The 22,593-nt window shown below is 49.6% G+C and overlaps 1 protein-coding gene across 2 annotated transcripts in view; it reads left to right on the top strand.

Moving 5' to 3' along the window:
• The window catches only part of ADCY8 (adenylate cyclase 8), a 155,751-nt gene that overhangs the window by 107,043 nt on the left and 26,115 nt on the right, over positions 1 to 22,593 (top strand). For both annotated transcript variants that reach the window (XM_016215999.2, XM_087825204.1), the window contains 5 exons: positions 1,842 to 1,942; positions 6,964 to 7,165; positions 9,192 to 9,281; positions 15,911 to 16,083; positions 20,515 to 20,593. In XM_016215999.2, coding sequence (XP_016071485.2) covers positions 1,842 to 1,942; positions 6,964 to 7,165; positions 9,192 to 9,281; positions 15,911 to 16,083; positions 20,515 to 20,593 — 645 coding nt within the window. The remainder of the gene's footprint in view (positions 1 to 1,841; positions 1,943 to 6,963; positions 7,166 to 9,191; positions 9,282 to 15,910; positions 16,084 to 20,514; positions 20,594 to 22,593) is intronic.

The following is a 22,593-nucleotide window of genomic DNA, read 5'->3' as shown; positions in this document are numbered from 1 at the left end:
CACTCATTTATTCTCAGGCTGGCGTGGGGGGGTCTCTGTGACTGTGCCCTTTGCACAGGTGGCACCCTATGGAATTGTAGTAACGTGGATTTCCTCTGGTGTTATCGGAGCGAGGGTGGCTGATAGTGATTCTTTGGAGCATGTTCCTGTTTCCCTCCAGGTTCCGGGCAGGCTGTCAGAAGGTGGAGAGGGGCCTCAGTGCGGGAGGGGAGGAAAAGCTTTGCCCCAGCACAGCGGCGAGTGTGCCCACTGAGAGCACTGTGCTTCTCCAGGGGCCCACCAGCCGCAGACCCCTGCCCTTCCCCGAATCTTAGCCATGACAGTGAGCAGTAAGTTCAGTCTAAAACCCAGACCACACCAAGAAGTAGGCAAGAGAACAAAACTTTTGGAACTGTTGACTGTGAGCACCATACCAACAGGAGGTGGACTCATTTTACTCTCTCATTGACCTGACCATGGCCTTCTCTTGGCCTTGGGGACAGAAAGCCTAAGGCGAGGTGAGAGCTGTATTTACTGCAATCCTTCATAAAGTAACCTGTGGGATTCAAATCAAGGATTACAAACTTATAAAGCCAGGCTTAGCTTTCTGTCTGCTCACTCTGCTCCACACTCACCCCCACCCCCAGCTAAAAATGATCTGTATGCTGTGTGATCTAAGGCAAGTTACTGGACCTCTCTGGCATGAAGGTGAAAGGTTTCGGTTAATTTTAAGGTCTTTTTCAGTTTTAAAAACCCTTTGTTCCTTCTGAATGAATTGGATTATTCCTCAGTTTAATGACTCCAAGATGATTCGGGAAACCAGGCAGGACTGAGGCAAGTACACATTTAGCACTGACCTTCCAGAAGCTGTTAAGGCTGGGTAATGAGATTACTGAGCACTCGGGATAATCAAAACCAAGTTAGCGCCGCTCCCCAGGGCTGCCTCCCGCAGACCGCAGAGGGCATCAAGCTTATTGGTCCATCAGTCTTGATTTCTCTTGTGTGAGATGAAAGGGCTGCCCTTTTTCAATTTAAATGTAAGTTAATTTAAAAATTTAGGAACTGATCCTCAACTCAATAAAAAAATTAAAAAATTTTAAAAAAGACAAGAAAATTATAAGCCAAAATGTTAACAAGTGCTATTCCTGGGGTATTGAAATTATAAGTCCTTTTTTGTGCATATGCTTATCTATATTTTCCAACAATATAATTACTTTTCAATCAGGAAAAATGTTATTTTTATAAACAAACCAATAAACTATCAAAGCTACTATTGAAAAAATTAAAAAATAATAATTTGCAAAGGATTAAAAAAAAAAAAGATGAAAGAAAGGCTGCCCTTGCTGGAGATCTCAGGCCGTGTTCTATTCTGAGAGTCTGTGAGTTTATTTCTCAGTAGTTTTATGAAAAACGAGGCACAAAGACTCTGGACAACATTTCCCTGTGTCCCCAACCAAACGAGAAATCGAGCAAGATCCTTCAATGACTTAAGTTTACTCATGAAGCACGTCGACGTGGATTTGAGTTGCTACATATATGGGTGTGCGGCCTCCTATTTTGTAAAAATGATGTTGGTTGGGTGGGAGAAGACAGGGATAAGCTCCCGCAAGTCCCTCTCCCAGCCCCCTGGCTGTGCGGGGATTTTATTTACTCCCGGGCTCTCACCCAAAGGCTGGTGGGAGGGATGGAGACAATGCTCTGTGAAGGGTCTCTTAAGATATGGATTCCTCTTAATTAAAAAAATAATCTTTATTTGCCTTGTCTCTTCTTGCTGTTTCCCCCAACTCCAAACGCTAGCGAAACTGAGCTCTTGCGCACACCCAGCCGGGCTGGAAGTAACCCCCCTCTGTCTCTGATTCCAGTATTCTCAGATGAGGGACGAAGTGTTCAAGTCCAACCTGGTCTGCGCCTTTATCGTCCTCCTGTCCATCGCGGCCATACAAAGCCTGCTTCCTTCTTCAAGGTAAGCACGCAAGGTCGGAGTGGCCGGTGAGGCCCTCCCCTGGGGCCAGCTGGCCTTGGCCGGGGGTCAGAGTTTATAATAACGGGGTCCAGGACCCATACCAAAAGGTGCGCCAGTGCCAGGGCCTGCTCTGGCGGTCGCGCTCTGCGTAATAACCGCATCATTCTGCCGCTGCGAGGGTCCTTTCCCCAGGCTTAACAAACACAAGAACCAAAATCAAAATAGGCCTCCCTCGCATGAGACATCGCCACGAACGCGGGAAGTGAGTACAGTGGCCTCGGCCACCATTTACTGTTCTTTTGGTAATTACCTCTTTGTTGTTTGCAGATGCAGCACCCTAGCTTCCAGGGTCAGTAAAGTGCCAGGAGAGAATGGGTCTCCTGACTCCCCAAGAGCCATGGAGGGGCTGGGGTCATTGGAAAGGGGGTGATCTCAGTGCAGTGAGCTGTAAGTGTTGGTAGGATCTGGCCAGATTCATTCAGACTTCCTGGGATCCCCTCTACAATCTTGCCAGTGGGGAACATGGCATCCCCAGCTGGCCTGGGCAGGTGGTCTTTCTAGGTGGAAGGACCAGGGAAAGGGAGCAGCCTGGATGCCCGATTCCTAGTTTCAGGGGGAACAGACCTGGACCCTCACCCAGCAGCTAGCCAGATGGAGTCTCTGATTCTGGGGTGTAAGCCGAAGCTGGTAAATGAAATACCAGCCAGCGCCCCAACCTCACTTGCTCAGTGGAGAGAAACACCTGACAATGAGGAAAGTTCAAAGCTGAGCTCTGACCGCAGTCCACACGTTGTGGGAATCGGCGGCCCATTCGCCCCAAACAGCACAACTTCCTTTATCTTGGGCTCGTTTCCTCTCCAGCTCATTTTGCTTCTGATTGATTCTTTGAGACTAAACAGATGGTAGGTGCCCTTCACTCGAATGTCTTCTGTCATGGACTTTTTAGCAGATGAGGCGGTCTGCTCATAGACCACAGCTAATTCCCAGCCCTGACAAAAAATTAATGGACCCTGACAAACAAAGACGGTGCTTGCTGGGCTCTTTCCTTTAATTTCCACGTGCGCACACAGGTTCCTCTCCCAGAGGGTAAACCGAGGAAAGACCAGAAGATACCTTTTGTGATTATGACACTGTATCTAAGCCTGTACCCATGGTGATGATGGTGACCAGAGAGACAGATAGAGACAGGGAGGGAGGGAGCAGGGGAAAGGAGGGAGAGAGAAGGGAAGCAAGCCAGAGAGGGATTGTTGAAAAGGAAGACATGAAGGAAAGGGAGGAAGGGAGGGAGAGAGGGAAGGAGGGAGGGAGGGAGAGAGGGAAGGAGGGAGGGAGGGAGGGAGGGAGGGAGGGAGGGAGGGAGGGAGGAAGGAAGGAAGGAAGGAAGGAAGGAAGGAAGGAAGGAAGGAAGGAAGGAAGGAAGGAAGGAAGGAAGGGGCACTGGTTCTTATTTTCTGTGCATCTTACTAGCTATATGTATGTACTTGGCTTCTCTGGAGCCTCAGTTTTCTCATCTATAAAACAGGAATAGCAGTGCCAGCCTCCCAGGGTTGCTGTCAGAATTCAATGAGCCATACCCGTTTACCCATTTTGATCAATTCTGGTGCCATTCCCCTTTCTGAGCCACCATCTTTTCATCTGTTCAAGAGGCTAAGAATATCTCCCTCTCACGGTTGCTAATAGGATCAGGGGCAGCCTTGGCCTCGTAGGCTCTGTGCAGATCCAAATGGTGGAACAAATGTCACGGATCAGTATGATCTGAGCCTCTGTTTCCTATTGCGCCACAAGCGGCCCTGGGATCCGCTCATCCCCACTGAGGCCTGCCTCCCCTGCGAACAGCGGGTCACGATGCCAACCCAGGCGCTGTTTCAAGACGGACTGCAGGGAGTAACTAGAGCATGGTGTCTGGAAGGGGTTTGGGTAGCGCTGTTTGCACATCCCTTGTCATGCTTTTTCAGACTCAATTTCAGAAATGAAAGGTTTCCTTGCCTCTTATGTACCATGCAAACGCAAATTCAGAGCCCCTGGACGCCTGGGGAGCTCTATAATTAGATAAAATTACAGCCTGACGTTAGGGTGTTTGTGTGTGCAGACACGGGGATGCTGAGGAGCAACGGCGCAGGCTGCCAGGGGAGCTTTGTAGGCAGTGCCGGTGCCTCCCTTAAAAAGCCTGTCTTGTGATTAATCCCGTTCCCATAGATCCAGAAAACGCCTTTGGTCTCCCGAATGTCAGCATGAATAGAGAAAGACAGTAACATTCCTTTGAGTTCTTACTATGTGCTAAGCATTTTCCTGCTTGGTTACTTTAACGTCTGAACCTCCTTTAAGAAGTGAGCTTAAAAATCCCAGTTCTGCACGTGAAAAATGATACTCAGAAATTTGAGTTACCTTGCCCAAGGCTTTGCTCTTGCCGCGGGACCTTATGCCTGCCTTTCACCTCCTGTCTTAGTCGGTTCAGGCTGCTACTTAAAAAATACTATAGACTGGGTAGCTTATAAACACTAGAAATTCCTTTCTCAAAGTTCTGGAGGCTGGAAGCCCAAGATCAAGGTGCTGGCAGATTCTGTGTCTGGTGAGGTCTCCGCCTGGATCGTGTGCAGCTATCTGCATCTCCCTCACATGGCAGAAGGGACAAAAGCTCTCTAGGGTCTCCTGTAAGGGCACTAAGCCCACTCTTGAGGGCTCCACCCTCATGACCCAATCGCCTCCCAAACGCCTTAACTCTAAACACCATCACACTGGGCTATATGATTCAACATACAGATTTGGGGGGACACAAACATTCAGCCCATAGCACCTCCCTTTCGTTTTTTCAGCAAACCCAGAAAGAATTGCTGATCACTTAAAACTCTGTTAGGGACTCACTCGGGTGGTTCTGTACAGACAGGCCCCCACATAGCCCTCCATGCACCCTGACACCCCGCCTAAAGTATACACAAAAGCACAATAGCATCCATCTCATGAAGTCTCAAGACAATGCTTGTTTCGCTTTGGTCAAAGCTGGAACACAGAGTGTGGTTACAGTCAGGAGAGCAGATGGTGTTTGCTCTCGATGCCTTGGATCTCTGCCTGCTCCCCACTCTTCCCACCAACTCCAGGGTGGGGTCTCACTGCTATGATGTGGGAAAGATCAATACAAGTCCCCCCCATGCTAAAGAATGAGGGAGATGGGTCTTGGGGACACATAAGCATCCTTGCTCAGGAAGAGATGTCCAGGCTTTTTTCCACAGGGAAGGTCAAGGCTGTAGCTTCCCAACCACTCCAGTGGGCCTAGGAGGAGGAGAGGACATGCATCTGAACTTCACATACACTGACTTTAACAGTGACCATGTCCTTCCTGGAGACCTAGGAGACAGCAAAGGCCCAGATAGAGGGGCTGGGAGGATGGGTGGGAATTCTCTTCCCCTGGGGGGCTGGCGAGGGGAGGAACATCTTCTCTCCCCACTAGAAGCTAAGTCCGTGCATATTCATTGGGCACTTGCCATGTTCTCAGCCCCGTGCCAGGTGTCATGGAAGAGCCCAGAGAGAAGCTGCAGCTTGGAGGCCCAGCAGGCCGCCCCCGGGGGAGGGGAGCACCGCGTCCTGTGAGAAAGCAGAGGCAGACCCAGCACAGCACCAGGGCTGTGCTTCACTGTCGGCCACGGGGTGCAGAGAAATCAGAGGGGCAGAGACGAAGGGCGGCAGAGAGCGCCCAGGGCAGCCGGTCCGGGCCTGTGCGCCACGTAGACTTCACCTGAGGGCAGCGGGGGCCGCGGGCCCGGGCAGCTCTCTCACCGCCTTTGCTTCTGCCTCAGCCTAACTGAAGATGTTCATATTCTCCTGATTGAGACACGACAGCCTTGGACTTGGCCTCTGCTCCCCCGGGACGGCCTGACGCAGTGGTCCACCTGCATTCCCCTTCATTTGCCATCCCCGGGGGCCCAGGGATAATGGCGGGTCACAGGCCTGTTTGGGGGGTAGTTTCCCATTTGCCCAGAGCCCTCTGGGAACCCACTGCCGCACAGACCTTCTGTTCTTACCTAGAACTCCTGCAGAGACTCCCTGCCAAGGGCATCCATAAAATCAGAATTGTGCAAGTATTAAACAAGAGAGGAAACAGCAAAACCTCCACCAGAGAGAGCGGACCCGGGGGAGGAGTCATGCCCCAGCCCCCCTGACGCTTGCCCTGGCACAGGGAGCTGGAGTCGTGGTCACTCCCTCCTTGTGATGGTCTTACCCCTGGCTGTCAGGATGCCATGTACTCTGCTATCCCACCCTTTGGACTGCATTTCCTAAACTACCTTTGCTAGAAAAGGAAGTGGTCAAAGAAGCCTCCAGAGATGGGGTTTTAGATAATCCGAGTCCTTAGAAGCAGCCTGACACCCAGCAGAGGAGCCCACTATACAGGAGCCACCAGGGAAAGAGCTTTGGTGAGAGCTTCATGCTCGAGACATAGAGTTGGGAGTGATGGTGAAGCCTTGGGCAAGGGTGCGCTCTCCTTACTCATGTCTCACCTGCACCCTCGAGGACCCAGGCCCCAGATGGCACCTAGTACATTCCGTGCAAACCTTGGTGATCACTCACCAAGCCAAGCAACTTGGACCATGTGCCAGGTTCGGTTCTGGGCATCGGAGCAAACCGAGAGGGAATGTGTTTCATAAAACCCACCCTGAAGGGGAAAAGGCATGGGGGCCCCTCCCACAGCCAGAGGGTTGAGATAAAATCCCAGTGCTGTGTTGCCTTGGCAGCAGTTGGCCTAGTGGGAACGATGAACGGAAAAGACGTGAAAAAATAGGGCAGGAGAGATACATCAAGCCAAATAGTTGATGTTCATTGCAAAGTTTCTCAATCGAGAGATTATTCTAGGGATGGATGCAGTAAAAAATGTCTCGTGCGATAGCCCATTTCTTAAACAAGTAGAGACGTAGAGGAATTTTGGAAGCAGGGGGTCAGGGAGGGCGATCGTGGCTGTGCCTGGCAGCGTCGCTCAGCGAGGGGAGTCGGACTGTGAAAGCCGGGCGCCCCGTGCTCTGTGCCCCCTGCAGGGCGATGCCCATGGCCATCCAGTTTTCCATCCTGATCATGCTGCACTCGGCACTGGTCCTCATCACCACGGCGGAGGATTACAAGTGTCTGCCCCTGGTCCTCCGGAAAACTTGCTGTTGGATCAACGAGACCTATTTGGCCCGGAACGTCATCATCTTCGCGTCCATCCTGATTAATTTCCTGGGCGCCATCCTGAATATCGTAAGCATTCCAAGCCACCCGCCCTGTGGCCTCCAGGGTGCCCTCAGGAGCCCGGGCTTTGTGGAGCTGCAGCCTCTGTCCTTGTTTTCCTTGGTACCAGTTACCTTCTTGTGCCCGGTCCAGCCCCAAGCTTAGGGACAGAGCACAAAGACGTGGCTACTGTCAGAACTGGCCACTTCACTGGTGGCAGATGGTCTGTTTCCCAGCAGGAGAGGTTATTTGCTGCAAAGGAGCTCCGAACTCCCTTAAGCTTCTGTCCTGTTACTGGCTAGCCAGTTGCCGTGGTCAGTCAGCTACCATTTATTAAGTGCCACCTGCTATGTGCCACGCACTGAAGGAGGAGCCGTACGAGGTTTTCATATTTAATGCACACATAAACCCTGTGAGGTAAGTCTCTTATCCCCACTTTATGGCTGAGAAAGCTGAGGATCAGAGACATGAAATAACTTGCTAATGAGGCCTGTCTGACTCCAGGACTCATGGTCATTCTCATCTGCTAAATTGTATCCCTGGGAATGGGGGTGGGGTGGAAATAAATAGCTGTCATTTACTGAGCATCTGCTATGGGCTACAGGTAGGTATTACTGTTCCCATGTAATGGATGGGGAAACCGCATCTCAGGAAGGTTGAGCATCTTACCCATGACTTTCTAAAAGTTCCTGTTGGATGTGGCACATCGAGCTCCAATGAATCTCCAACTGCCATATTTATCATTGCTCCTAATTTGATGATCCATGTTTTAATGACTTCATTTTCTCTCTGGAACGGTAACGTGGTAGCTATAGGCTTTGTCTGTGTAAATAACAGTCTGTGTTGTCCATGACTTAGGGACCTGGCAGAGTTTAGGAGCAGTTAATCTGATGCCAGGTTTTGAAGTTGGCACATTGAGAGAGACTAGTTGAGGTTTCATCTGGTGACTGAGACCATTGCCACTCCCCAAGGGCCTGGAGGAGTCTCCACGTGTTCAGGGACCCAAAGCATGGACTCCCACAACCGTCAGCCTTGCTTTGCAGGATTATATGACCTGAATGTCGTTGTGTAAATTGGTCCAGTAATTACTTAGAGTCTACGTTGCTCGAGCTCTGCTGTCAGCCTTGAAGTTAAGGGCTCTATGGAACAAAGAAAAAGGAAAATCATAGTCTAATTAAATTCATCATCAGATTAGTATTCTAGAAATTGAACAGGGAAGCACACAGGACCATTGCTCACAGCTTTCAGAGTAGTAGCCGGATCTTATCTTGGGGAATCAGATACCTCTGGGGTTCAGAACTGGACAATAAGTCCAGTGACTCTAGGCAGGGTCGCCCCTGGGGCCAGAGGTGCCATAGTGGTGTGGGAGGAGGTTCAGAGGCGTTGGAGTCAGATAGACCTGCGTTCAAATCCCAGCTCCACCACCTATCAGCTCGGGACCCTGGACAAGTTACTTTACTTCTCAGAGTTTCCTATTCTTCAGTTGTAAAATGGGGATAAAATTAGCAGCAACATCACACGGTGATTGTGAGGTGGTTTTTTTTGTACAAAGTGTCTGGCACAGAGGAGGCATTCAACCAATGGTAGCTGTTCCTTTCTGAGCACCACAAAAACCTCCTGCAGCAAGTTTTGGGCTCAGGATTGCCCACCACCCCAGTGCTGAGAGTCTTTATGGAAAATGTCCCCCTCAGGTCCCTCAAGTCCTCCCAGCTGTTGAGTGGAGACAGGCTGTGAGCACCCCCAGACCCCTCCTCCTGCCACCTATCTGATCTCTCTTGAGCTCCACGAGCATGCCCCGGTGACCCTCGGTGCTGGGGCCAACAGAGCGGCCTGCACCAGGCTTCCTCGCTGGCTCCCCGGTGCTTTCTCTGAGCCAGTGCCCTCGCTGAAGGGAAACAGGCGACCCCAGCTGGCACTGCCAGTCCGAGATGAAGCCCAGCGCCCTGCCGCCCAGGCCCTTGCTGAAGCCCAAACGACAGCGCTGCCTTTCTCAGCACTCACTGACTTTGTTGTTCCTGTGTCTTTGTTTTTTTGTTCTTTATTTTTTAATCCGCAGCTGTGGTGTGATTTTGACAAGTCGATACCCTTGAAGAACCTGACTTTCAATTCCTCAGCTGTGTTTACAGATATCTGCTCCTACCCAGAGGTATTTATTTACAAGCTCCCCTTGGCAGAACTCGGGCCTAGATGTCTGCACCAGCTCCGCACTAGCAGGAGGGGCCAGAGGGCGTCCGAAAGTGCCCAGAGGCCTGGTCCTTCTGCCTCTTCCTTCCTCCTCCCCTCTCCTCCCTGCTTCTCCCCCCTCCCCCTTCCCTCCTCTTCCTCCCTCTTCCCCTTGTCCACCTTTTCTTCTCTCCTGTCTCCTGTCTTTCCCCCGTCTCTCCCCTGCTCCCTCCCTTGCCTTCCTTCCCATTGCTGCCCTTTCCCCACTTCTCTCTCCCTCCCTCCTCCCCCATACTTTCCTCTCCATCTTTCCCTTCACCCACTTTCCAATTTCCCTCTGTCTCCTCCTCCCCGATTCATTTCCACGGACTCATCTTAAAACCTATGTCATCAAGAGAGGACAGAGCACAGAGTTATTGCGCAAAGGGTGTTTGCTGCATTGGAAAAGGAAGGCTAGAAAGACAGAAAGAAGGAAAGATGGGTGGGGGAAAGATAGGAGATGGAAGGGAAGGAGCAAGGAAGGTAGGAAAAAAGAAAGAAGGAAGGAGGGAGGGAGGGAGGGAGGGAGGGAGGGGGAGGGAGGGAGGGAGGGAAGGAAGGAAGGAGGGAGGGAGGGAGGGAGGGAGGGAGGGAGGGAGGGAGGGAGGGAGGGAGGGAGGGAGGAGGGAGGGGAGGGAGGAAGGAAGGAAGGAAGGAAGGAGGGAGGGAGGGAGGAGGGAGGGGAGGGAGGAAGGAAGGAAGGAAGGAAGGAAGGAAGGAAGGAAGGAAGGAAGGAAGGAAGGAAGGAAGGAAGGAAGGAGGGAGGGAGGGAGGAGGGAGGGGAGGGAGGGAGGGAAGGAAGGAAGGAGGGAGGGAGGGAGGGAGGGAGGCAGGGAGGGAGGGAGGGAGGGAGGGAGGGAGGGAGGGAGGGAGGGGGGAGGGAGGGAGGGAGGGAGGGAGGGAGGGAAGGAAGGAAGGAAGGAAGGAAGGAAGGAAGGAAGGAAGGAAGGAAGGAAGGAAGGAAGGAAGGAAGGAGGGAGGGAGGAGGGAGGGGAGGGAGGAAGGAAGGAAGGAAGGAAGCTAGTGACTCACAAATGCAGAAAACAACTCAGCTTAAATCAAAGTGGTGTAGACAGTGTGTGGAGCACTGCAGGGTGAGGAAGTGTCCCAACAGGACATCTACCCTCATAATGTAAGTCTGACTCTCTCTTGGTGACAGAGCCACTGGTCTGGCCCTGGGCTTAGGGTCAGCCTATGGGGCCTGGCGGCCAGGCAAAGGACAACCTTAGGCTCTACTAGTCATGGTGAGGACCTTTACACATTGGGACAGAAGTTCTGGGTCGGGAGGGAGGACAGCTGCGATGTCCCAGCAGATCCCAGCCAACGCCATGCCCTGAGGATGCTGAGAGGCCCCTAGTTCTCAGGGACTCTCTGCAGCACCCGGTGCAGGAAAGTCTCTGTCCTCTCACCGGGGCCCCAGCCCTGGTGTGAGAAATGTCCGAAAGGAGAGAAGCCTCGCCCCCACCCCAGGGGCAGAGCATCCACCTACTTGATGCGCAGGACTCATGAGGTCAGCCGGATGGCTGGGGCGGAGGCTGTGACCGTCTCCGTAAAGTGGAGGTGATGAAGCAGAGGCTTAGGAAACACCGCGCTCGGGGCCATGCCCCCGGACCCCTGCTCCTCCTCCCCCCCCCTCCTGCCCTCTCTCCATCCTTGGGTCCTACCTCAGTTATCAAGACCCAGCACTGCAATGCCACCCATGCCCGGCTTCTTCTTCAGCCCATACGCCTGAGCCCAGGCTCAGTCCCTCGGGCAGAACTAGGCTCTTCTTAAGGAAGTCCAGGGTCGCAGGGGACAGACACATGCTCTGGGACTTCCCCCACCCAGTAATGAGTGAGCCCCGATGTCGTGGACTCTGGGACACCAGCTCCCTGAGAGCTTCCTGGTTTGGAGGCACGAGTTGGGGCCCAAGAGGCAGTGAGTTGGCCAAGACTCAGACACTTAGGCAAAAGCTGGGTTCCACTCCCAACTGAACCCCTTCATGTGCTGGCAGCAGAATCTTGAATTAATTCTTACTCTCCCTGAACCTCAGCTTCCTCATCTGGACAGTGGGGAAAATAGCACCTTGTTCCCGTGGCTCTTGTGGAGTTAATGGACAGCACGTTCTCGTGGAGACTACCTGGATGAGCCAGCGAATGCTGAGTTCCTAACACGCCTGACATGAGTGCGTGTTCATAAACTATTTAGTCTGGGCCTCTGTGTCCTTCCCAATCGACACTGTATACCCTGGCCCCAAACCTGAACTCCCAAACTCAGGACCACGGCACTCATGATGGGTGAGCTTTTCGATCACACAGCTTCATCTCTGTGCCTCAGTTTCCTTATCTGTAAAATGAAGGTGAAAGTCATACCTTCCTCATGGGTGGTTGTATTAAGTGAATTCATGCATATAAAGGGTTTAGAGCAACACCTGGCCCAAAGGATCTGCTCATTAAATCTCAGTTGTGATTTATCTATTATTTCCAGCACGCATCTTTTGAGCCTGCACTGCTAATATGCTTACTGTAAGTGACACACCTGGACCAGTGTGGGGACATGTCACGTGCATTACGAAACATATTCCAGAGAGAGACTGTGGAAAAGGGTAATAAAATAAATCAGAGTTTTATGCTGTCCTCCCACAGCCAAAGGATCATCATGTTCAGGGGTCAGCAAACTATGCCCGCAGGCCAAACTCTGCCAGCCACCTGTTTTATAAATAAAATTCTCTTGGGGCACATCCATGTCTTACCGACTTTCTATGGCTGCTTTTATAGTACAATGGCAGAGTCGAGTAGTTACAACAGAGATAGTGTGGCCCACAAAGCCAAAAATATTCATGGCCTGGCTCTTTATAGACCAAATACTGACACCAGCTACTGACATCCCTCTGGTGCAGGAATCCCACTGGCCTAAAGGATGGGGAGCTGGATTGTGCCACCTACTGTGACAACCTTATGACTTGCCATCCTGATAGATGTGGCTGTGGTTCTCTATCTAAGGATTTGTCTAGCAAACTGGAAGGAATCAGACATTCAGACCATCTAAAAGGCTTAATCTGCACACCCCTCCCCACCTCTCACAAGAGTGTGTCCCAAGCAAAGCGCTTCATTTCTCTGAGCACTGGTTTCCTCATCTGTGTCTCTGATCTCTGGGGCTCACCCCGTGAGAAATGATGTTCCATTCAAAGGCCTATTATTAAGCTGGGTGGTGTGATATAACCATAAGAGGTTGTTACAATATATGGTGTAAAGTAGAATTTAGTTTTGAACTGGAGCTTGCCAATTACTTAAAAAAAGAGACATAGGTTTGCAAAATGAATGCAAATCATATGCACGAACCCACAATGTCATTATCTCAGACACTTTATGCAGTTCTCAGGAGCTTTGACAGGAAGACCATTGCAAAATCCAGGCCCTTGATTACAGGCTCTAGCAGATTTGGGTAAATAGTTAACTCTATTTGCAAGAGCATTCAGCACTGGCTATAGTTTTAAAAGGTCCCCAAGGGCCGGTTTTCTGTGGAAGTGTAATCACGTGCTTTTTTGCACCTGGCGCTTTCCCCCATTTCTTCCCCATGTTTTCAGGTCCTACCCAGCCTTCAAGCCTCCTTTTTTCAAAAGGCATTCTTAGGAGGATCCAGTCCCTTCAGATCCTTCCTGCCATTTCCCATACCCTCTGGCATCATCATAGAGCTCACACTCCGTCCTTTCTATAATGCATTTATCTAACTAGAACATTCTTCCCAGTCCGTCAAATTTATTGATTGCTTAAAGGACAAGTCACAATATTGTATAGTTATTCAGGGTTACTCAAGGGACAGAGCCCATGGTGTGTGTTTAGTAATTCTTTGAAATAAAAGGTATATTCCCAATGAAGAAGCAGAGAAATTATTTACTACTAAAAACAAACAAAGAAAATGTATGCAACAATCGTTTTGAAGACACTGGGCCTCAGGCACTGATGGACAGTGGTCCCAGAAAAAACGGAAGCCAGTGGAGTGAGCCCTGTGACTGCCTGAGCTTGTGGCTACTGTATGAGTGTTTTCAGTCTGTGTCTCCGATTAGGGGAACTCGTGAACCCCTGATTTGAGAAGACAAAGCTGAGAGTCTGGGGGGATCAGGGAGGCTAGAGTTTGCAGGATAGAGAAGAAAGCTGCACAGAGAGGACCCAGAGCTCTGCAGAGGGTCCCACCAATGCAGGTGAAACCACCCAGTGCTTGGGAAAGGACTGCCTGGAAGGATCCATGCCTGGGGCTCACGCAGTGCTGGAAAGAGTGTTTTTCCCACCAGCCAGTCTGCAAAACATCGTAATTTAGGGGGCATTAGGTAGAGTCATCAGACGGGTCTTGCCTCAGTACTGTGCAATAATTACCCCTGGCATCTGTGCTTGGCTGATTTTAAGAACTAAATAAGACGAAGCATATAAAGTCATTCGTGGAGTACCTGGCACAGAATACATACCCAATATTTATTTTTAATTTCTTTCTATTATAGTTTTAGTTCCTCTACTCCTGCCTCGTGTTCCGCATGAGCCCACGTTGCTGCAGGAGCATCTTCCACAGCGTAGCACTGCTGGCATGTCCACGCCTAAACGTTAGGCCTGGACCTCTGCTTACTCTCCACCACGCCCTGCCTACAAGAGGCACCCCATGAACGCTTATCACTTTTCTAAAACTTAATAACTTTTGCTTAAGGGCACGATCATTTCGATGGCTTTTTACCTAGTAAGTGACCCGTAACTAGCGTTGACAAAGCCATGCGCAGCCCTTCATGGGATGCGGGTGACAATGAAACATTGTCTCTGTTTCATTGGACCCTCGGGTCTATTCCTCTTTCCTCCATTTGGAAAAATGGAAGATCTAGAAGTTTCTCTGGATGAAGAAAGTAAACTCGAGAATGAGCTTCTCACCTGCTCACTCCACTCACGGCTTCCTGCACAGGGCATCAAAATGAGCCGCCTGCAAAGCTGCCCGAGAGGATCACAGGGAGGAGCGAGGGAGGCCTGTCTTTGCGCTGGATTGATTGGGAAAGGAAGAGACTAGGGTAACGCACGCCCCAGACCCTGGGCTCCTTGCGGTCAGGGACAGTCACTCATTTCTGAATCCATCCCGCACACCCTGAGGGCGCAGGCCCCTGCCCTCATCGGGAGCTGCTATTTATATTTGTTACCAGTGCTTCTGGCAGGTATACGTGAATGAGTCAGTCTGCTTTAAAAAATCAATAAACATGCGTTCAGTGGTTTCTCAGGGAGTTTGTGGAAATTCTTACCCATCCCCCTGCCCATACAGAAAGGGCTTATCCATGTAGTAGGAGAGAAAAGACAAGTTGTTACAAGGGCCCGTGTACACAAGACTGGGATGGATTTTAGAAATGGTCAAGCCCAGTGAGCCTACCAGGGTCACATTTACAAGGACAGGCTGTATCCAAGTGCTCTTGGTGTCACTGTCTAGCTAAGAGAACTTAAACAATTGATTTAAGCTCTGGGAGCCTCAGTTTCTTCACCTGTAAAATACAAATTATGATTCTCATCTTGACTGATTATTTTGAGAATTACAAGAGAAAATATGTACAAAGGGCAAAGCACTGCCACCAAGTGGGTCTTCGATAATTCATGTTGAATTCTTTTTTTCCCACTGACCGGTCAGAATCCAGACCTCCCATCCGGAATGCGATGTTGGGATGCTTCTGTAAGGGAAACAGGCTGGGGAGCTTCCTACGGAGGGCTGGGATCTGGCCGGGCCGACTACATGGGAGCCACTGGACTAATCCGGCCCTTGAGCGGTTCCAAACTGGCCATTTGAACAGCTGTTTCTAGTACAGGGTGATAGAGGTTGTGCTGGGCTAGAGAGAGAGGGAGCTATGCAGGAAAGAGACAGCATCCAGAAGCACCTGGAGATCTGCATGAAAGCTCCTCAGAGGCGACACTTGGGTTTGGCAGAGGCCGAAGGCTGAGTCACCTGGATGAGATTTGAGCACCAGCACACGGGGTGCCAAACGCTGGGGCCCGGAGAGCAGGGGAGCAGCTAGTCAGCAGGGAGGCTGGGACATAGCTGGGGTCTGGGAAGTGAAGGGACATCTGCTATGTGATGGTCTTGAGAGCTTGCTGTTCAGAAAGGGGGACATCATTTGAAGCAATGGGGAGCAATAAAAGGACTTCCAGTCGAGGAGTGATGCGATCGGATCTGTGTTTTAGAAACACTGGTAGCATGACAGTCCCTATTCGGGGCACTGGGGCTAGAAGCAGGCAGAGCTGCTCCAAACTAGGTGAGAACTGGACAGGAGCAGGTGGGAGGAGAAAGCTGGCTGGGTGTGAGGTCCAGGGAGGGATGACCTGGCTGTGGAACGTGGGAACAGGAGGCACCCAAGATGAGACCAAGGTTTCTGGCTTGAGGAATGGTGTGAATGGTTCCCCCAAAACAGGGAACGGAGGTTTGGGGCAGCGGTAAGGGAGTGATGAGTTCAATTTAGGGCCTTTGAATTGAGGGTGCTGAGACCTCTAAATGGAGATGCTCAGCAAACCTCAGCCTCCGTGGGTGGGAGAGTGAACCCCCACGCTCCCGTTGAAGCTGACCACCTACTTTCGCTGTTTGCAGTACTTCGTCTTCACGGGTGTGTTGGCCATGGTGACCTGTGCGGTTTTCCTCCGACTTAACTCTGTCCTGAAGCTGGCTGTGCTGCTCATTATGATCGCCATCTATGCCCTGCTGACCGAGACCATCTACGCAGGTCTCTTTCTGCGCTATGACAACCTGAACCACAGTGGAGAGTAAGTGTCGCCCCTGCCCGGTCAGAAGGTGCTCGACTTCCAGTGGGAAGAGGAACCCCTGGGAAAATGATGGAGGTGGATTAGAGAAACCTGGGGAATGGCTGAAGAGCAATGCATTTCACAGCTTAGGCACTCTCTGGCTTACAAGTCTAAGCAAAATCTCTAGTTTTCAGTTTTGTCATTTATATTAATTACAGATAAATTAATGAGTTAAGCTTTGGACTGAATCATAGCTCAGGTCTCCTCTAAACCTAATAACTTATGACTCCCTTACCTTTAACAGATCCCAAACTTGTAGGACCTGGTTGTAATTTGTCTGTAGCAATGTTAATAATAGTGGCTATCATTCATTTAATTGACCCCAAAATATTAACCATTGTTTTCTCTGGGTGGTAGGCTTAAGGACAATTTTTATATTTTTATTAGCTTCCAAACTCACTACAATTAGCATAACTATTTCTATAATGACTAACATTCAAATTAAATACTAATTTTTCTCAGACACCCAGTAAGAGCATCTCTAAAGACTGTTACAGCCCTGAAAATTACATTATCCTACATGTGCTTTTACTTAACTGTGTTCTTTTCTATTAACATAGGGAGATGCAGTATTAATTCAATTATTTTATTAATAAAAATAAATAAAACTATTCCTTGGTTTTAAATCTCTGCAACCCAATATCAAACAAAGTATTATAATCTTGTACAGATTTCAGCCACTTGACTCTCTTTGAAAGTTCTTTAAATAATCATAGAAGCTACAAAAAAGTTGTCTTCTAAATTCAAATCACAATTCTTTCTGGATGTTCCTTGACCTGGCAGACTTACTATGCATCTTCTGCAGTCTCTACTCAGGCCTTATTTTTGCCATCCGAAATACATCAGAAAGTCTCAAAAACCATTTATAATGTTTTTTTACTTTTCTTCTGAATTTAACCTAGTCATCTCTTTTTTTTACTCAACCACTGCTTTCAGAATGATTCAAGAGGTATTTATATTTCCTCTTGAAAGTATGTTTTAAGTGATAAATTTCTGGACTTAAAAAAAACTCCTGCATCACAAAGAAAAGGATATTAGAAGTGCCAGTCAGAGCAGAAGTCTGGGCCACATTCAGCAGGAGCTGAACAAATGATGTTTTCCATTCAAAGCAAGCCATGTGAACCAGTGGTTTTTATAAAGCATCACCAGGAGCAAGATCACCAGCCAGGAGCTCTATGGGGTGGAGAGAGGATGACGTGGGCCACGCACTATGCCAAGCACGTTACCAAGATCTGCTCATTTAAGCCTCCAATTATGGAGGTAAACGCTATTAGGGCCTTTCACGATGGGCAATGAACTGAAGCTCAGAGGTATAGAGTGGCTTGTCCAAGGTCAAACAACTGGTCAGTAACAGAGCTGAGATTGGAACCTGGGTCTACATGAGTACAAAGCCTCATTAATCATTTTCTCAGGAGTCCCCAAACTTCAGGGACTAGAGAATTAAGTGATGTGGAGAAAAGAGTGGTACTAAAATACACCTACCCCTCCCAAAATAAGCACTGTAGTGACTGTGAATGAGTGAATGAGTGAATGAATGAATGAATGAATGAATGAATGAATGAATGAATGAATGAATGAATCCATCCATCCACCCATCCATCCATCCATCCATCCATCCATCCATCCTAGCGCTAAAATGCTGGATGACAATCTGGGGCTCGCAGGCCAGCCCTCTTCCCTTCAGCACTGGTGCTAGTGGACAGCTCCAATAGACCTGAGCACTCACTACCTGTGGCCTCAAACTTGACAGATGACATTTGCTGAGCACCTCTACTCAAGAGGCCTGTCATCCACGAGCTAAGGAGATATATGCCCCGTACCTATACAGCCCCCTCCGCCTTTACCGTCGTCCTCGGGCTTCATTCCCATGGCAACAAGATGTATCCCTACATTGGAGTGTATCATGTTACAAAGTTATCTGCCTATTTGATTTTCTTTTTTCACTAGACTCTTTTGAGGGCAGAGACAATGTGTTTTCATTTCTGTATCCCAGCATGTGCCTGGCACACAGTACATGCTCAATAATTACATGCTTTGCTCGGGATATAGAAAAGAAACACAATAATGAGTACTATCTATTATTAGCATCTGGTCTCCAATAAAAGCAAATGGAACTAGAAATTCATAGATCTGAATACCTCCCCAAGAGAAAGCATATTTCCACCCCTAAGTCCCCTTTCTACATGGAGTGTTCACCTGGGCCTGGGCCTGTATGAGCTGGGTGGATCTTTTAGCATAAATCCTGGTGAGAAGCTGGTTTTGGAAGCTGGGTTTATATCCCTGTTTCCCTGAGCCCCTTGCTACTCCAGCTAGTCTCCAGCAAGAACAGAAAAGGGAAAGCTGTAGGTTGCCAGGGTGCAGCCATATTAACACTCACTACTCCTCCCTCTAAACACTGCACCTCATCTACGATGGCCCCACTGTGTCCTCAAACCACACCAAAGTTAAGTTATTTTGAGTGAGTTCTGGGTTTTTGTGTGCTGGTGATTGGGAGGTGATAAAAACAAGGGAGTGATCTGGCCTTAATGATAACAAATATTCTGGCAGCCATATAAAAATAGATTGTAGACAGTAACTTCAGGGAGCTATTAGGACTCATGGCAGCTGGACTCAGGTGGTGGAGGTAGAGATGGAGAGAAGTGGGTGAGCTGAGTATATATTTTGGTGGAAGAGTGGGCAGGATTGGGATAATGGAGTGGTAATGCCTGGCTTCTAGTTTTGTTTTTGGTTTTGGCTCAAACACCTGGATGAATGGATAAGGGGGCAGCTGCCTGAGATGGAGAAACCTGGGGGGATGTAACAGGTGGTGATGGAAAGCAAGTCTTATGTCCATAGAAATGGCTTGTCTTGAGCATTTTTATTGGGGTTTTCTTCTTCAGCCAGTGGAAGCCTGATGGAGAGACTTTATTTCCATGAGCCATCTGTGTCCACGTGCAAAGCCTGACATTGCTTCCACCAAACTCTTTGCCTCCTGGCCTAGGTTGTCCTGAGAAAGGCTTCATGAGGGGCCAAAATGAAAGAGAGGAAGCATTTGGAGTCAAACATGGGATTCCCTGGCTTCTTCTGAATTTCTTTAATGGCTGAAAGTCACGCCGGTGTTTAAATATACACTGCCGAGAAAAGAAAAAAAAAGAAAAGAGAAATAACATACTTTTGCCCTGGCCAGTTTGGGTCAGTGGTTAAAGAATCAGCCCATGGACTGAAGGGTCTCAGGTTCAATTCCGGTCAAGGGCACGTACCTGGGCTGCAAGCTCGATCCCCGGCCCCGGTTGGGGCACGTGCAGGGGGCAACCAATCAATGTGTCTCTCTCACGTCAGTGTTTCTCTCTCTCCTTCCCACTCTCTCTGAAAAGCAATGGAAAAAAATGTCCTAGGTTGAGAATTAAAAATAAGTAAGTAAGTAAATAAATAAATAAATATACACTGGCCACTGACTGTCTTCAACTGCCCTCCAGCTTGGTGCCCTGAGAGCCCAGGGCAGGCTGGGCCAGCGACATGGCAGCTTGCGCCCCCGCAAGAACTGCGGATGGAGGTTCACGCCAGCTGAAGGTGACACCATGGAACAGAGCTTTTATTGAAATTATTGAAAGATACAGGAATTTTCAATCACAACAGTGCCCAACTCATAGAATTGATGGAAGAATTTCAAAATTGATATAATTAAAACAGTGTCCATTTGACAGAATTGACAAAAGAATCTAAGTGTGGTTCTTACCGCACTTGGAACAGGGACTGGCACGTGGCAAGCATTCACACCTGTCTCTCAAACAGGGTCACATCTAAGAAAAAAGAGGGGATGCCTGTCTTCAAATGGGTTCTCATGACAAGAAAGTACAAGAACTCTTTGAAATCTAGAAAGTATCCTGCAAATAGACAGGCTTCAATATTATTTATAGTAGTTTCAGGTGTGCAGCATGGTGTGACCCCCCAATATTTCCAGTACTCAGCTGGGACTGTACATGGTTATTAAAGTATCATTGGCTATCTTCCCTGTGCTGTACTTTATGGCCCCACGACTATTTTGTAACTACCCCTCTGTACTTCCCAACCCCTTCACCTTTTTCACCAAGCCCCACATCCCTCCCCTCTGGGAACCGGCAGTCTGCTCTCTGCATCTTAGAGAGAGAACATCATTATCAGTGTGAGCACACTGCCCAAATACTGGACTCTAGAATTTTCCACCAGGTATGACCTAAGTGACCCCATGCCCTTGGGGGTCAAATGATTTTTGAATCAGCCTAAACGAACGCCCCCAGAGCTGCCCCTATCACCTAGCGGGTGCTCAGAAAACAACTGCTCTTTCTTTCTACCCCACTCCTTTCTGAACCTGTTTCCTAGCGAGTGTCCTTGAAGTCCCTCCATGGTTGCCATCTGCATTTCTTCTTCCAACAGAGATTTCCTGGGGACCAAGGAGGCGTCGCTGCTGCTGATGGCCATGTTCCTCCTTGCTGTGTTCTACCATGGACAGCAGGTAAGCTAACACTTTGCTCCAACTGCCTTTGGTCACCCGGCGTTTCCGTTACCATGAAACTGGCTCTTCTTGGCAGCACATGACTATTAGCTGCTTGCAGCCAGCTCTATTCTTAACTACTTGACTCCTAACACAGACCACTTAAGAAAACACCAAGCTGGAGAAGGTGGCTTGGTAAACAATGTGGTGTTAACTCCCTTTAGGTATAGCTTGTTCAGAGTGACCGTTGTCCTTAAAACAAACACACACAGAGCTTTTGACTTCTGACTGAGGGAAACGGGGATCTCTCCCAGCTCCGTGGCCTGGATGAGATTATTGCTTTCGAAGTTGTGTGTGCAAACATTCAGGCGTCAGGATCAGTTGAGCCGGGGTTCCAATCCCACCTCTGCCTCTCAGCAGCTAGTGGCCTTGGGCAAGTTACTCATCTCCCTGAGCCTCAGTTTCCTCATTTCTAAAATAAGACAGGAACACCTGAGCAGGGCTGTTTCGCAGAAACACTTTTTCGTTTTCGTGTGCAGCGTTTTGCTCACTGCCTCACATGCGCAGAGGAAGCGCTTTGCTGCTGATGTGTCCTGGGTGGATAAGCGCCCACCGTGTTGATGCCACTCCCCTCTGAGCCTTGCTCTCCAGGACCTGGGTGGGCACTGTGGACAGTACTGTACAAAACCCATCCCTGGCCCAGAGCCTCCAGTCTCCCGGAGGAGAGCAGCCCCCAAATAATGCCACAGGGGGATGTGCCGTGTGTGGATCGGACTGTCCGAGGACTTCGTGAGTCAGAGGGACAGGGAGCTATTCTGCACGGAAGCATCATACCAGGCTTCACCTGAGGCGTCACCGGCTGTCACCACCAGGACTTCTCTGTGCAGATTTAGAGCAGGAAAGCAGTAATATCCATCCCCTGGGGGATTTTCTCCCTCGGGTAGAGCCAGACCCTGCCGGCTCCACTGCTCTGTCCTGGACCCCTGTCCATCCACGGTCTGGGCACACTTCAAAAAAAGTAACCAGAGAAGGAGAAGAACGAAACAGGAAGGCTGTCAGCCGGAGCAGAAATAGAGCAGATCGCTGAGAAATCTCCATGGAAACCGGGAGGTAACAAACCCTGAGAAGCCAGGGACGAAACAGCCCAAACCCCAAAAACCTAGAAATGCGTACGTTACATGTAATAGAGGGGGTGGGGAAATATAGACAAGGGGGAGAAGAGAGTAATATGAAACTCGGCGAGTGAAGACAGGAGAGGGTTCATATGTACGAAGGTCCTACTAAGCGCCTAGCACTTCGCCTCTATTACCTCATTCAGTCAAATGCCCACAGCCCAGAATGGCAGTGCTTATGAATCCCATCTCACAGATGAGCAAGTAAGGGGCCCAGCTAGTGAGTGAGAGCTAGATTTCAAGCCCAGCCTTCCAAGCCCACCCTTCCCACTTCCCCAGCTGGAGAAAAACAGAGAACTGTGCACAGGGACACAGTGGCCCGGGACTTCCACCCTGCAGCATCGCTTGGCCTTGTCTTTCCATTTTAGCTGGATTGATGGTGAAACAATAGCCAAGTGTCACAGTCTAGCCATCTCCAGCATTCCTATGTTCAGGTCTCTCGGGCTACCTGCGAGAGCTGGGGTCCTGTCTTCCACATTTCGGTGGCTTCTAGTTACAGGGGCCAAGTCTTGGGGCTGACATGCAAATGACATGCCATAGCCCGATGGAGGGCTATGAAGACCCAGTCAGATAAGACAATTCTACAGAAAGCCATACGCACGCTCTGTCAGCCAGTGTGAGGAATCCTCAGAGAAAGCTCAGAGGGAGCGAGTTCAAAGGGAGGGCCCTCGTCCACAGTAAGAGAGACGTGCCTGTCTCCTCCGCCACCCCAAGGGCTGACTGTGGGCCCCGTCATACCCCATCTCAGCACCTTTCTAACACTCCGATTTAATTTATACATCCTCCACCTGTCCTGGGAAAGCAGTCACCTAATCGTGTTCAGAGCGTCTATAAAGTAAGAGCATAGAA

This window comes from Miniopterus natalensis, chromosome 16 (genome assembly GCF_054644295.1).
Source record: "Miniopterus natalensis isolate mMinNat1 chromosome 16, mMinNat1.hap1, whole genome shotgun sequence".
NCBI lineage: Eukaryota > Metazoa > Chordata > Mammalia > Chiroptera > Miniopteridae > Miniopterus > Miniopterus natalensis.
The sequence above is the reverse complement of the archived record's forward strand: the minus strand, read 5'-3'. Positions and strand labels throughout refer to the sequence as shown.